At 41.6% G+C, this 16247-nt stretch overlaps 1 protein-coding gene across 1 annotated transcript; it reads left to right on the forward strand.

Moving 5' to 3' along the window:
* The first annotated feature begins 10497 nt into the window (after positions 1–10497).
* On the forward strand, positions 10498–13883 carry LOC149222646 (uncharacterized). Its single transcript, XM_089387643.1, has 2 exons — positions 10498–11971; positions 12100–13883. Exons 1-2 carry the CDS (start codon positions 10498–10500, stop codon positions 13881–13883), a joined length of 3258 nt encoding a protein of 1085 aa, XP_089243769.1.
* The last annotated feature ends 2364 nt before the right edge of the window (positions 13884–16247 follow it).

The raw sequence follows: 16247 nt of genomic DNA on the forward strand, positions 1-16247 counted from the left end.
TTTCGACCCAATTTTCGGGGCTTCAATAGGACCAGAGTCCCCCTGTTCTTGTTTACTAGTGGTACTAGAATCTGCGGGTAGAGGAGTAGGTGATCCACTAAGAGTGGTCTCGTATTCATGAAGCACCTCAAGGAAATCACAAAATTCATCGAGACAAGGGAAACAATGGGAATAGTGACCATAATGATCGCACAAGTAACAAGGGTGATTTGTGTGTAACATTTTGAGTTTCTTAGATGGAACCAGTAAGGTAACATGGACCTCAGGGTTATTTGACTCAGGGAACATTTCATGAACCAAAGGTTTGAGATGAGGTAGTTCAAGACAATTATTGTTGGAGTTCCCAACAACTTTACACAAAACGCACGGAGGTGACGACTTTGGGGACTTGGGGGTTAGAGGAGCTTGGGGAGCCTTGTCCTTAGGTTCTTTCTTCTTGGTTTCCCCCCCTATCCAGATTCTTTCGCAACAGGAGTGGGTTCCTATTGAGGTTTTGATGAGACTGGAGTAGCAGTAGGGGCTATAGGGATTGGTTGAATCAAGGTCAAAGCATGATAAGGTCTTAGCTAACAAGGTAGAGTACTTACATGGCAAGTGTCATAAGAGGCTCAGTAAAATTTTTAGTTTTTGACTCAATGGTGGATGTAGTCGATGGCCTGTCATATTGACGCAACTGAGTTTGCAGGTTGATATCGTAGGTATTAACCACATTAGAATTCATCATGAGGATTTGGTAGTCACTAGGAACAGAAGGTTGGGGGGGATGGGCTGCTTGACCTAAGTGAGGTTGAGCAGTAATAAATCCTTGCTAGGGGAAAGGATTTGTAAGCACTGTCGATTGAGATGGTGCAGGATTGTGAGGTGATTTTTGGATGGGCGGTTGACCTCTAGAAGCTGCTTGAGCTTCCCACATTTTCTACATCTGGGGTAAGAGAAGACACTCATGTTTATAATGGCCATGTACACTACAACATGCATAAGGCTTGTTCATATGAATAGCCTTGTTCTACTTGGGTTGGTTTCCCTATTTTTGGTTGTTAGTGTTAGGCTAGTTCCCCTGCAGTTAACTAGGTTGATTACCTTGATTACCCCTGTTACCCTTGTGTTGATGCCTCTAAAATTATTGCATCAACATTGGGGAAAACCACCCGGTCCGGACCTTAAAGGCAGCTCCTTTTATTTTTGGTGTGGTGGCTCCGACTGGATATAATGGGACCAGTTTCTCAATGATTTATGAATGGGATGGATAAGTGTTTAATTTACTTATATCTAATGGAAAATGATGAAAGATTTATTCTAAAATGCAATAATGTAATTAAATAATCTATCCTGGGAAGTCTGTCTTAGCGCAATTCTTAATGGTTCTTATTGAAAAGTAGGCATGTAGATGACTCTACTTTTAAACAAAAATATTCATTCATATGATAATTAATTTGTTCAAGTAGTTGAACAAAGTAATAATTAAAACATTATTGCACTGATCTTTATATATCATTGACGCATATATAGATGGAAAATAACAACTCTTGAACATTCAATAGTGATAAGTAAAAGAGATTGTTGTAAGAGGTTATACATACATCAATAGTAGAAAAATGAATGAATGCTAGTTCACATAAAAGAATGAAGCAAAACATAGATAATAGTACCATATGTGTTTGAGTCCCCTCCAACATGAATTGCATTTGGATCCCGCTTTCTAACTTGGAAATACTTTTATAGGAAGCAGTAGTGCATATCAGACAAAAGTACTCTTCATTAAAACTCAAAATTCAGGTCTAGTTTCATAAAATATATACATATCGAAAGCACAATAGCACAACTTCCAATCCAAGTTTTAATACAAAATCTTTAGGACCCTTTCTAAAAACATGAAAGGGTTTATAAATACTATCTAAACTAACTAAATATGAAATAAAAAAGCTGTGAGCTGGTGTAATCAAATCACAAATATATGAAAATCTCCTCGAAATAGACATGTCTGCAGTCAGTAAGGATGGTTCATTGTTTCAGCTGACTATCTTTTGGCTTGAGCTAGCATATGGCGAGCATCAGTTGCAGTTCTAGAGGATGACTCATATGCAAATGAAGTTGGGCAGTATATGTGTCATCAGTAATTTCAGGAATCATGTAACCAATTGCATCAGTAAGGCATTTCATCGCTATCCTTTGACTATATGGTTTAACAAGGAAGAACCAAAAGGTTTCCCATGTTCAATTTTGAATGCTCGCGATCAATCTCTCCCTCTTTTCCAGCTCCTATTTCCATATCTGCTCCAATGCTTTGACTGATGGCAGTTTCCTTGGAGTACATTCTGAATTTAAATTTGACAAATAAAGAGTTGTCAGGCGGAAAGAGTCGATTGTGCGGACACAACCAACCTCCCTAGGAGCCTAAGACTCTCTAGTGACAAACAAGACAAACAAGAGCAATCCTTCTCTAAACATGCATTTACTATATAAGAAATCAAGTGTTTAGATCCTACCTGTAGTCCAACGCTGTTGTAGCAGTCCAGCCCCGCTGATCCGGATGAGCTCCTCCTTCACTTTGAAACCTACATCCACTAACAATCAAACGATTAAATAGCACTTGATAATCTCATAAAATAAAACATATTTAACACATAGACCAAGGAGTACATGAAACAACTCATAAATAACAAGTTATTGAGAAGAATGGACTCATTTTCATTAATAGGAAACAAAAGGAACAATTACAACCTGAGCCTTGGTGTTGTGCAAGTCCCTCCCAGGGTCCGTCAAGAGTTCTCCTTTACTTTGACAAAGCTCACCCACTTCCAAATAGAACAAGCAAAGATGGCAATCTCTCCTCACAAGCTTCTAAATGGGAGTCCTAATTCCTGTAGCATCTACCCTTAGAAATGTTTAGCTTCCAACCTCCCCTCCTTCTGGCCCAATGCCTGTATTTATAGTAGTCTAGAGGAAGTTATTCAGGTCCACCATCAATGGGATAATCCCCTCTTTGGGTGGGATAGCTCCCTCATTGATGGGATAAGTTCCTCTTTGGTAGGGGTACATGAACCATCTGGAGGCGCTCAATACACGTCGAACAACCTTCTAGAATGCTCTAGAAATGACCACAAGTAACTTTTTAAAGATGAAACTTGCGCATTTTGACCTTTACAGGGGGACGCACCTGCCCCTTTACATACAGAGCGTCCAAGGACGCAGCTTTTGTGAACATTGGGTGCGTACCCGCAGGTAAGGTTGAGAGAACCTACGTACCCAGAGATAAATACATTTATAAAGACTTTCTCTCTTTTTGGAGTTTGACATGGAGAGCAGAGGCATAAGACTTGCCTAAGAGGATAGCATGACTGTTGATAGAGCCATACTAACTGTAAATAGCCATGGTGACATTTTTTAGTGTAACAGATTGCCCCCTAAAGTGCAAAGCCTGTAATAGATTAGGGTTTTGTATTATCTAGGAAGGGTGAAGCGCTTTATCATTTCAAGGATTATCTCATGGAGAGCCTGGTCAGAACCTGCAATTTTCAACACAAAATACATGTATAAGATTATATCATCACTGAGGTAGGCATTCCCATACTCAGATCAAAACTTTAACTAACAGACTAACTACTCTGATACAGGAATGATCTTGCAGTACATCATAATCATAGACTTTTGTAGACACAGTATGGGCGCAGCCATCTGTTTATGATTAGTCTACTTAGATAATGAATACAAAACTCCTCGCAGCCTGGATGGTGGAAACTAGATCCAGGGTCTTCATTTCTACTTCCCGAATTGGTACGATTCTAGCCATGTGAATAAATGAGTTGATGTCGAACATGGTAGAAACCACTTGATTACCAGTCGATGATGTAAACTGTTAAAAAGTGTGAGAGAGACCACCAGTAATGTCAATGGTTCTCAAAGTACCCAGTACAATCCATGAGATGTGAATGAATGAGTTGATGTCGAACATTTCACGGAATCCTTCGATCGAAAGTCAATGATGTAAACTGACGTCAAAGGCGAGAAACCTGCCATTGATGCATGTAGACTTCAAGGTACTGACGATTTCTAAGTCATCTCTCTAGATAATGTGCTGATGTCGATAGAAAGTGACCCGTTGTAGGCAAGCCCACAACACGAAATCATTTATTCAAGTTGAAGAAATGTTGCTGTAAGGACTGACTCAGGGATGGTCAAATGGATGACAAGTATTTTGTAGATGAAAGTTTTGCTTGCAGACCTCTTGAACACATAACGACACGACAGATGGCTTGGTGATAAACGACTCAAAGTTAATCCCCGGAACCCGACTGAAGTCTTTCAAAGTGGTTTGATCAACTGTGAGGTAAAGGATTTCCCAACCCAAGTGAATGAAAAGTGTCGTGTTCAAGAGTGGTAATAAAGTTTCTTCTGAGACAAAAGATAACAAATAGGCTCATTCTTCTCTCTTTTCCCCCACCATTTCTGGCAAGTACCTCTTTATTTTTAACAAGCTTGAGGAGGATAACATATGCTTGATTATAAGCTCATCCTTCGGATGAGTCCAACCTAGTTTTGATTCCAACCCTAGGAAGGAGTGGTTCGTTCCTGTTTGTAATTGAGCATGCCCTTTACTGTGAAATTTTAACGAGTCCAGTATAGGAGAAACTCGGCGTTTTTCAATTTTAGAGAGTCTGAAAAACTTAAGAAGACTCCAAGTTGAGCTTTTTCGTAGATTTGTGTCCCTCAAGGCCGAAAAAGTATAAAATAATACCTGAGAGAACCGCTTGATCTTGCGACCAAGGAGTACTTTCATAATTAGTGTCTCTGACCTGAAAAGTAAAAAGCGATCAAGGACACCTCGTTTTATTTCCAGTATCGAGTTTGAAACGAAAAAAACTCGGCAATCTTTTCCTGTTTTTATGGTCAGAAAAGGGCTATAAGGGGACTGTCTTCTAATTCCGTTTTAACGAGTGTAAAAGAAATGCTCGGCAATCTTTTCATATTTTTAGGAGTCAGAAAAGGGTTTAAAAGATGACTCTGAGGTTTCACTTTTTCGTAAGTTTTAACGAGTTCGAAAAAATGATAAAAATGTACTCATGGTTTTCACTTTTTCGTAAGTTTTAATGAGTTCGAAAAAATGATAAAAATGTACTCATATGGCCGACTTTCAATTTAATTTACGAGCAGGAAAAGACGGAAAGAACTCGGCATTTTCATTTGTTTTACGAGAATGAAAGATAGCAAAATAATCTCAGGATTTTCATGAGTTTAACGAGTCTTGAAAATAACTGAAAGTGACTCGAGATAGGTTTCATTTTTACAAAAGCTTGAAACAGATAAAAACTATGCTTCAAAGTAGTTTCATTTTTTCACAAGCTTGAAACAGAGAAAAAATTGTGCTTGATGCCCTCTAAGCGTAACTACTAGAGCGCATGCCCCCCAACTTCATTTCATTCAACTAAGTACAAGCTGGATGGAATGAAGGTTCATGAACGAGATCATTTGAAAGACTCGACCTAAAACTGTAAGAAAATTATGCAAAAACTAAAATAACTAACCTAAATATACAACTTAACATTTATGAGGTCTAGTCAAACTCTCGACTCAAGTAGAGGAGGATTTGTTTCATTTTTTAACGAGCTTGACACAGGAAAAGAACTATGCTCGGATTCGGTTTCATGTTTACACAAGCTTGAAACGAAAAACTATGCTTGTTATAAGTTCACATGCCCCCAGCATAATGACGCAAAACGAGGTACATGCCCCCCAAGCTTCATTGCATTCAATGAGGTGGATGGAATGAAGCTTTACTTTCAAGATCTTGGAAAGACTCGACTTGAAAAGGGAGTTGTTTCATTTTTTAACGAGCTTGACACAAGACAAGGAACTATGCTCATAACTACTCTCTACAATCTACCTAACAAAAACTCTACTCTAAAAACCTTGATTCATTTTTTAACGAGCTTGACACAAGACAAGGAACTATGCTCTAAAATCCTTGATTCATTTTTTAATGAGCTTGACACAAGACAAGGAACTATGCTCATGACTCCTCTCTACAATCTACCTACTTAACCTACCCTTGTTTCGTTTTTAAAAGAGCTTGACACAAGACAAGGAACTATGCTCAAGACTCCTTGTTTCATTTTTTAACGAGCTTGACACAAGACAAGGAACTATGCTCTAAAATCCTTGATTCATTTTTTAATGAGCTTGACACAAGACAAGGAACTATGCTCATGACTACTCTCTACAATCTACCTACTTAACCTACCCTTGTTTCATTTTTTAAAGAGCTTGACACAAGACAAGGAACTATGCTCAAGACTCCTTGTTTCATTTTTTAACGAGCTTGACACAAGACAAGGAACTATGCTCTAAAATCCTTGATTCATTTTTTAATGAGCTTGACACAAGGCAAGGAACTATGCTCCAGAAGTTCGCATGCCCCCAGCATAACGATGCAAAGCGAGGTACATGCCCCCCAGGCTTCATTGTATTCAACCAGATGGATGGAATGAAGGTTTACTTTCAATATTTAACTTGAAAAGGGAGTTGTTTCATTTTTAAGGAGGTTGACACAAGAAAAGAACTATCCTCATACCTGATTCATTTTTTAACGAGGTTGACTCAGTAACAGGAACTATCCTCATACCTGATTCATTTTTTAACGAGGTTGACTCAGTAACAGAAGTATCCTCATACCTGATTCATTTTTTAACGAGGTTGACTCAGTAACAGGAACTATCCTCATGTAAACTGTTTCATTTTTTAACGAGGTCGACACAATGAAAGGAACTTTCCTCACTCACTGATTCATTTTTTAATTAGGTTGACACAGTAAAAGGAACTATCCTCAAAATCCTACTTTCTACAATCTATCTACATATCCTAAAATCTAGCTGATTCATTTTTAATGAGGTTGACTCAGTAAAAGAACTATCCTCATACACGCTGTTTCATTTTTTAACGAGGTTGACACAGGAACAAAACTATCCTCGTACACCCTGTTTCATTTTTTAATGAGGTTGACACAGGAACAAAACTATCCTCGTACACCCTGTTTCATTTTTTAACGAGGTTGACACAGGAACAAAACTATCCTCGTACACACTGATCATGGCTTCCAACTGGAAGAAAGACATGTCAATGGACACTCCTTGATCATGGCTTCCAAGAGGTCTTCATCAGAAGGAAGAATAGTTCTCTGGAAGGAACACATGTCAAGGGACTCAAAAGGGATAAGAACATCGTGTTCAAGGAATCCCATAGAGTTTTCCATGTCAATTACCGGATCTAAATCAAAGGAAGATGAGCAAACAGTGAGAGGCTCACTTACATCGGTAATTGAAAACATGGGACCTGTTGCCACATAATTAACCCGTGGCAGGGCAGATACCACTTTAGAATCAAGAACATTTAGGGGTGTCATATTATTGGTAGTTGAAACAAGTCTAGGGAACGAAAGCTGGTCTACAGTCACAATACTGCCATTGTGAGGGAAAGACATCACGCGAAAGAGTGTCGATACGACAGCTTTCATTGCATAAACATAGTCTCGCCCAAGGAGTAAATTGAAATCCAAGGGACCTCGAACTACCATAAGATCAATACAGACAGTTTTACCTTCCAAGGTAATAGAAAACTTAGGAAGGATCCCTAAAGGTTCACTAATGGTTCTGTTAAAAGCTTTCAGATTTTGCGTAATAGGTGCAAGCTGAGGGGAACCCAAAGCTTTCCAAACAGTTGAGGATAAAATACTAACAGAAGCACCTTCATCTACCTGAGTACGATGTATGTCCCTACCACCAGCCTTGACAATGATTTGGAAAGGGATGGAGGAAGGAAGACGAGGTTCTGTCAGTCTATTCCAATCAAAGGAAAAGACCTCAGTACTTGGAGGGGGTGCTGTAGAAACAGGTGAAATGCCCCTCGGCATAGAAGAATCTGATGTAACAAGAAGAACCTGAGCGGTATGAAGTTAACTCTCTGAAGGGAAAGTGGGATCGACCGAATGTCAAATTGAATCGACCACTTGATCAACTAATTGATCATCAACCTGAGTGACATGAGTTTCACTCTCCAATGGAAGAGTGTGATCGACTGTACTTGAAGTTAGATCAATCACTCCGTCAGTTGACGGTAGGTTGGGAGAAACTTTACGGTAACCAGTTGGAAATTCTTGCTGTGGAACAGGAAGGTTTTCCAACAATGTTGAGGCTTCATCTATGTGAGGGAAAATATGAGTTTGATGACTCCCTTTGCATAACTTACAAGGAAACCTAACTTTACCCTTTTTCCCAGGAACCTGACTATCACTGGTTGACGGATCAATGGAAAGTTGATGGGATTTTTTTGACCATACTTCCAAGACCTTTGGAATACCAGGACAATTGACAAGGAAGTGGTCACCCTTACAAAGCCTGCAAGGGTATTTGGGTTTACGGTGCATGTCGGAGTTTTCCTCAACACAACTAACACTTACAGTCGTGGTTGGTTGGTTGACTTCTTTCTTATCTTGCTTCTTCCTCTTCTTCTTCTTATTCCCTTTCTTCTTCTTCTTAGCCTCCTGGTTACTAGCATCAAGGCTTTTACCAGGCGAAGAGGAAGAAATGGAGGAAGAAAAATTAGGCAAAGAAGGTAAAGGGTCAACAGAAGGTTGGTGATGTTGAGATGGTGAACTCTGTTGAGGTGAAGCATCCGGTTGAGATGGAACAATTGGAGTATTTTGGGCCAACGAAGTTGAAAATAACCATATCGGTAAACCTGTTGTAAATCCAGGTAATGACAAAGTAGCCATATAAGGAGGACCAACATTTCCAAAGTAAGGAAAAGTACTAGGATTCTCATTAGGAGGGGTTCCTAGGTTGATAAATTCCGGAACATTTGCCATTATATTCAACTTCAGTGAATTTTATTAACAATTTTTAAAACTAAAATTAACAATTCACAATTCACACCTAACAATTAAAATTCACAATTCACACCTATGGTCTCGAAAAGTAAAAGCAAACAAATTAACACGCGCTATCAAATCTAGGAGTCAAACCACACACAAACAGTAGCCTTCCGGACCGAAAACACTAGTTGGTGATGAAGCCCAACATCGTCGAATTCAATACAGAAGTGGTGGGTGGAACAGTTACCCCGGCAACCTGCTTAATGAATAGACTGGACCAAGTTCCTCCACTTTAACCGTCTCGAGTGAAGTGAACCCCCCAGAAAATCCAAGTGAGTCTAGCCGACTTCTGCTCCAGGTACAGTGGGATCTTCCCTCCACCGTCACCTTGGGTAGAACCCTAAATATAATGGTCACTAAGGTCACCAACAACAACAAATGCACTTGGGGGAACAGTCTACACTCCGACAGCACGCAAGGGCAAAGTATCAAGCTCAATCCCCTTGCCGGCTCCTTGACAGTAATCCAAGGTTTACCGACAAGTGACCCCTGGCTCCTCGACAATGGTTAATCCGAGGTTTACCGTTTGTAATACGTGCGTGTCTGGCGTCGTTCCCAACGAGGGAGGATTGATCCCCTCACTGGTTCGGACACGAGCTCGTGCTTCTCCTTTAAGAGGAGCTTTCCCAGAGTACAAATGAAACAGTTGGATTTATCCTACCACAAGATGAGCTACTTGTTTGGTTTTGCTGTCTTGGAGAGTTAATTACTCTCCTACTCCAAGACACTAGCCTAAGCTATATTGGTGTATCAGAGCCCTAGAAATGTAAAAATTACTAGATGAATTTTAATTAAGCGCTGTGTTATTAAGGCTGTTATTACTCAAATGGGTAAATGGATATGAAACCAATGGTGTTATGACCCGACTCAACTGAATGCAATTGAATATGATAATGTGATCTTTTCAATTCGATGAATCCTAACTAAAGTAAGGAGAGAGTTTCCATTCACTTCCAACAATGCAAAAAATTGATCACTAAGAGAAAATATAACAAATTCTCTAATGCACTAATTTTATCAAGAAAAACTAATGCAAATCAATTCCAAACCATTTTTTTATTTTTATTTTTTGTGTAAATTCAAATCAAAGAAAGCTGATCTAAATCTACAATTGATTTTTCAGAATGTAAACTATGCAATTGTAATCTGAGCACAATTCACCTGAAAAGTATGCAAATGTAATCTATGCACATTTTTCAATAATATTCTGAAAATGAGAATTCTAATTATGCAAATGTGATCTATGCAAGAGAATTCTCAAACACAAGACGATTCTAATGTGATTTAAGAACCAATCAAGTGCAAGTCGAGAAATTTGGGTGAGAGTTCCAAAGATCAAAACATAAAAACACTCAAAGGCGATTAACACTCATACACAATTGTGCATGTTCCCCAACCTGAGAGGCTCGTGACTGGTAGCTCCTAGGGTTTCTACCCTACACCTTTCGATCCTTCCATCAGCACTGGCAGCACACCAACATCGATTCGAGGTTCTCATCCACAGAGGCCGGGTTCTGGCCCGACAGATGACAGAAGGGGGGTCCATGGGGACCCCATCCTACAGGAACGCAGTCATGCAAAAGAACAAAATTGCTGAAGGCTTCAAGATCTCAGGGTATGAAGCCCGAAAAGACAGTTCTGGTACTAGCATTGGAATGGCAGCCCAGGGGCAGAAAGATCCAAATCATGGATCAGAAACGCCAGAACAGGACAGCAACAGAAAGAAAAAGCACGTGAACAAATCAGTAGCAGGCAAGAGCAGCTCGGTTCCAATACTCGAACCGTCAGACGAAGACAAGGACCACAGAGAAGAAAAACGAACTGCAGAAAAGGAGGATAAAGCGGAAGCCTCCAACCTCAGCTCCAAAAATAACCTGCAAGGCATCTGCAAACCAAAAAAGAAGGAACCTCTCCGAGTGGTCTTCTCAGACCCAGATATCCAGGTCTACAGAGACCACATGATGGAGCATGCAATCATATGCAAGTTTATGGGCCTGTGGCCAACAGAACGAGCTCTCTGCATCTGGATCAAGCAACACTGGAGACCAAAAGGTGATGTCAAACTCCATCTTGGAGCTAAAGGTTTTTTCACTGTTGTTTTTTCTAACCTAGAAGATAAGGATAGGATCTTTGATGGAGGTCCGTATTTTCTCTCCTCCGCAGGCCTCTACATGAGGCCCTGGAAAGCAAACTTTGCGCCTGAAAAAGAAACTTTCACCCGAGTCCCCGTTTGGATCCGGCTTTTCTCCTTACCTATAGACTACTGGGGTCTAGCAACCCTCAAGAGCATCGGAGACCGCCTCGGCACCTTCATCAAAGCCTCAGAGGCAACCATGCAAAGGAAGTACACCTCCTGTGCCAGGATCTGCGTTGAAATGGATGTCTCAGGCACCTTGCATGACGGACTGTGGCTAGAGTTCAGAGATGAAGATTATTTCCAAGCCATCGACTACGAACAGATCCCCTTCCGATGCAGGAAATGTCACGAACACGGCCACCTGATCAGGGAATGTCCATTAAACAAACCAGTAGAAGAGGCCAAATCTGAGCAGCCAGCAAAGGACCAAGAGGTTTTCAAAAAGCCAAAACCTCGCCAAAGGGCATTCAGGAAAAGAATTAACAAAGCAGCAACGGATCCTAGCAGAACCCTCAATCCGTTCAACATTTTAGATTCAGAAGCAGACTCAGAAGGCAACCAAAAAGAAACTACGCCTCCAGAAGCTCCCCAACAAAATAATACCGACCATGGAACCACGGATGCAGAGGAGTTCACTGAAGACACAGAAACTCAAACTCAGGAAGCAACAGAAGACAGAGACGAAGACATAGACATGCTAACAAGCGACGGGGGAAGTGAAGACCTGGAACTCAACGAAGTCCTAGAAAAAGAAGGAGTAAATTTGCCAGCTATGGAAAAGCAATGGAAAACCCAAGGGCTGGACAACATCCCAGAGGAAGAAATCAGAAAAATCAGAGATCTCTTCATTGCAAAACAACAAGCAGCCTTAGACAAGCAAAAGAAAAGATTGGGAATCATGAAAGGCACAGGTAACCATCCTAAAACTCTGTTTATTCACTCACTAGGATGCAAGCAGAATAAAAGAAGAGGAAGAAGGACAAACGGAGAGGTCCTCCATGATTTGGGTATTTTCTTGATCAATTCAGGGAAAATGAAGGACTTGCATTCCTTCCTATCCCCCCAATAACCTCCTCGTTTCCAATGAAAATCACCTCCTGGAATATAAGAGGGCTCAACAGCCTCAACAAGCAACGACTTCTCAAAAGGAAGTTACAACAGGAAAAGCCAGACATCATGTTCATTCAAGAAACAAAATGCACCTCTGCTCAGCTGGAGAACATCTCCAGAAAGCTAGGAAACTCTGTCAAATACATAGACATTGCAAGCCAAGGATGGGAAGGAGGCATCGCAACTCTTTGGGATTCCAGAACCATCGAAATCACCTCTATGGAAGCTACCAGATCATACATTGCTACAGAATTTCAACTAACAGGTAATTCTGAAACTTACCTCTGTATAAATGTATATGGACCACAACGCTTAGAAGATAAAGTTTCATTCCTGAGCATGTTAACAAAATTAAAGCAGAGATACCAGCATTCCAAGATAATTATGGGAGGGGATTTCAATATGATTACTACCCTTCTGGAAAAAAAAGGAGGTCTCAGACGTCTCAACAAGGACTCAGAGCTCTTTGTCGACTTCATGGATTCGGCCAAGCTCGTTGATATCCCTCCTATCAATGGGCTCTACACTTGGAACAACCGAAGAGGAGGAGAAAACAGGATAGCTTCTCGCCTTGACCGTTTTTTTATTTCAGAAAACATTTTATTGGAAGGAACAACAGTCGCCTCTGACATTCTCCCCAGTGGGGGATCTGACCACTGGCCCATTGCACTAGAAGTTGCGTTCCTCGAGACCCCAAAAAACAGGCCCTTTAGGTTTGATAAATTCTGGCTCACTCACCCAAATTTCCAGGAACTAGTAAAAAAATGGTGGGAAGAGCCCAGGGTTATCAGAGGGACCAAAATGTTTAAACTTCAGTCCAAACTGAAGTTCATCAAACTCAAAATAAAGGAATGGAATACAACCGAATTTGGCAATATCTTCAAGGATAAACATAATATAGAGGACCAACTAAGTGAAATTCACAAGGATTGGGCCTCAGGGATTAACAAAGAAAACTCCAATGAACAGGAAAAGATTCTAATGCAGAAATGGCATCTCCGTTGCCAACAGGAAGAAATCCTTTGGAAGCAAAAATCCCGCATCCAATGGTTAAAGGAGGGAGAACGAAACACAAAATTCTTCCATAGATCGACAATGGATTATAGGGGAGCAAACAAAATCCTCAAGCTCACCAATGCTGCTGGAGAAGTCACTCAGAATCACAATGAGATCTCATCTCTGCTTACCACCCACTTCAAGCAAATTGCCCAGGAATCTCAAGAAGATCGAGTGGAAGCATGTGAGGAAATAACGCAGGCCATTCCCCAACTCATTACTCCAGCACAGAATGCCTCTCTGTTAAGAAAGATATCAATGGAGGAGGTGGAGGAAGCAGTTCAAGACATGCCAAATGATAAAGCCCCTGGCCCAGATGGTTTTACAATAAATTTCTACAAAGCATGTTGGCAAACTGTCAAAACTGAGATTTGGGAAGTTGTTGAAGACTCAAGGCGCTCTGGCTCAATTCTCAAAGGCCTGAACTCCACCTTCCTAGCCCTGATCCCCAAAGAGGAGGAAGCCCGAACTCCTGAAAAGTTCCGCCCCATAGCTTTGTGCAACGTGATTTATAAAATCATCTCTAAGGTCATCGCCAACAGACTTAAACCTATCCTCCCTAACATTATCTCGGAGGAACAGTCGGGCTTCGTGGAAGGTAGACAAATCCTGGACAACATCCTCCTGGCACAGGAGATGATTCACACTCTACAGTAAAAAAAAATTCCTGGAATGATGATTCAATTAGACCTTTCAAAAGCTTTTGACAAAGTTAATTGGAATTATCTGGAGGCCACTTTAAAGGCTTTTGGTTTTGACAACAGGTGGACCAACTGGATCCTCGCTCTCATCAAGTCAACAAATTTTTCTATTCTGGTTAATGGATCCCCCTCGGCAACCTTCTCGCCATCTCGAGGCATCAGGCAAGGTGACCCATTATCCCCCTTCCTCTTTGTGATTCTCATGGAAGGGCTTAGCAGATACATTCACAGAGCCAAAACAGAAGGAAGAATTAAAGGTTTGCGCCCTTTCCCTTCCACCCCTGCAACTACTCATCAGCAATTTGCCGATGACACTATGCTGCATTGTTCTCCCACGGTCAAAGAGGCCAAGGCTTTCAAAGCTATTCTCTCTCTTTTCAGCAGAGCATCAGGTATGGAAGTCAACCATTCTAAATCAACTATCTTTTTCTTTAACACTCATGTTTCAATTCAGAACCATCTCACGAGCATCCTAGGATTTCGCAAAGGCTCGCTTCCCTCGAAGTATCTGGGAGCTCCGCTCACCACCAAGCCGTGGCAAAAGATCCACTGGGAAAGGCTCATAGCAAACCTGGAAAAAAGGAGCAAGCATTGGACCCACAGGGCCCTAAACTTTGCGGGGCGCCTAGTTTTAACTAAAGCTATCCTCCAGGCTATCCCTCAGTACATGCTCTCTATCCTCCCGGCACCTAAAGCCATCCTGCAGCAAATTCGATCCATCCAAAGATCCTTCCTCTGGAGTGGCAGCACAGAAAAAAGGAAATGGGCTCTCGTAGCATGGGATAAGATCTGTCAATCGAAAAGGGCAGGAGGATTAAACCTAATCGATCCTGATATCAGCAACAAAACAGGAGGTGCCAAGCTGTGGTGGCGATGGCTCAAAGAGACCAGCCTCCCCTGGGCCCGACACTGGAAGGAGAAATACACCCCCAACTGCAGGGACCAGGACCTCATCAGACTCCAGGAGTTGCCAGAAGGATCTCCAATCTGGAACCTCGCTAAAAGAAACCGAAGCATTATTCAGGACCACAGTTTCTGGGAGATCCGTAATGGGGAATCAACCCTCTTTTGGGAAGATGCATGGCAACAGCACCCAAAGCTTGAAAGCCCAGACCTTGGAAATTACAAAATACACTGTCAAAACAGGGGACTTTTCACAGTACATCAATACTGGACCCCCAATGGACACGACCAAACTTGGCGTGAATGGACTCTTCCAGACACAGGAAACTCCAACGAGGAGCACAACAGAATTCATGATCTGCTCCAAGTTATACATCAAAGAAAAATCAGGAAAACCGCGGGGGCAGACAAGCTGAGATGGGGTATGAAGGGTAATGGAAATTTCACTCTAAAAGAAGCAAGAGAACAGCTAGAACTCACAGAGCAGGGGGAGCCAGCCCCGTGGCTCAACAAGGTCTGGGATCCCCTATTCTGGCCAAAAATCCAAACCTTTCTCTGGCTCCTCATGCGGCGAAAGACTCTCACCTGGGAGAACCTAAGGAAAAAAGGCTTTGAGGGCCCCTCTTTCTGTCCAATGTGTAAGCAAGCCGAAGAAACAATGAATCACTTATTCAATACATGTGAATGGGAAAATCATATTTGGCTAGGGCTTGAGGCCATCATGCAGCAACAGAACAGGGATTTAGAATCAATCCAAAGCACCATCACCAATTGGCCAAGCAACTACTCAGAAAACCCCCAAATCAATAGCATATGGAAAATCCTGCCTGGTTTCATCACATGGACAATCTGGAAAGAAAGGAACAGGAGAATTTTTCAAAATGAACATAGGGATCTAGAGCATTTGAAAATTACCCTAATTGAGAACATTCGCCAATTGATTCTGGTTAAGAGTCATTTCGACCCGTCCAACAAAATCTCTGAGGAAGATCAAAGAATTCTGACTGCTTTCAACATCCGTTCTGAGCAAAGTCATCAAATCCCTGCCAACCAGCCGAACACCAGAAACACGCCTAATCGATGGTCTCGCCCTCCTGATGGCTTCCTGAAACTGAACTTCGATGGGGCCTCACGAGGCAACCCGGGACCAGCGGGCATCGGAGGCCTCATTCGTAACCAGAGAGGAGAAATTCTCCACATTTTCAGCCAAGCGTTGGGGGAAGCCACCAACAATGAAATGGAATTTGCCGCAATGGAGAAAGGTCTAAAAATCTTGCAAAGGAAACAGGCAGACAATGCAATAATCGAAGGCGACTCTGAAATTGCAATACTGGTGGCAAGGAAAATCTATGGAGGCACACCGATTAGCAAAGTAACCAAACACTGGCGTTTGGCCATGGTTACTGAGAGCATAGGA

The sequence above is a fragment of the Pinus tabuliformis genome, chromosome Q, assembly GCF_031772625.1.
Source record: "Pinus tabuliformis cultivar Carrire ecotype Pingquan chromosome Q, CPIR1, whole genome shotgun sequence".
Classification (NCBI taxonomy): domain Eukaryota; kingdom Viridiplantae; phylum Streptophyta; class Pinopsida; order Pinales; family Pinaceae; genus Pinus; species Pinus tabuliformis.

Excerpts from the sequence above, each read along its gene's own strand:
- LOC149222646 (XM_089387643.1), top strand. The coding sequence starts at position 10,498 with ATGCAAAAGAACAAAATTGCTGAAGGCTTCAAGATCTCAGGGTATGAA. Across the intron at positions 11,972-12,099 it reads GGGAATCATGAAAGGCACAG|GACTTGCATTCCTTCCTATC; the intron begins GTAACCATCCTA and ends GGGAAAATGAAG.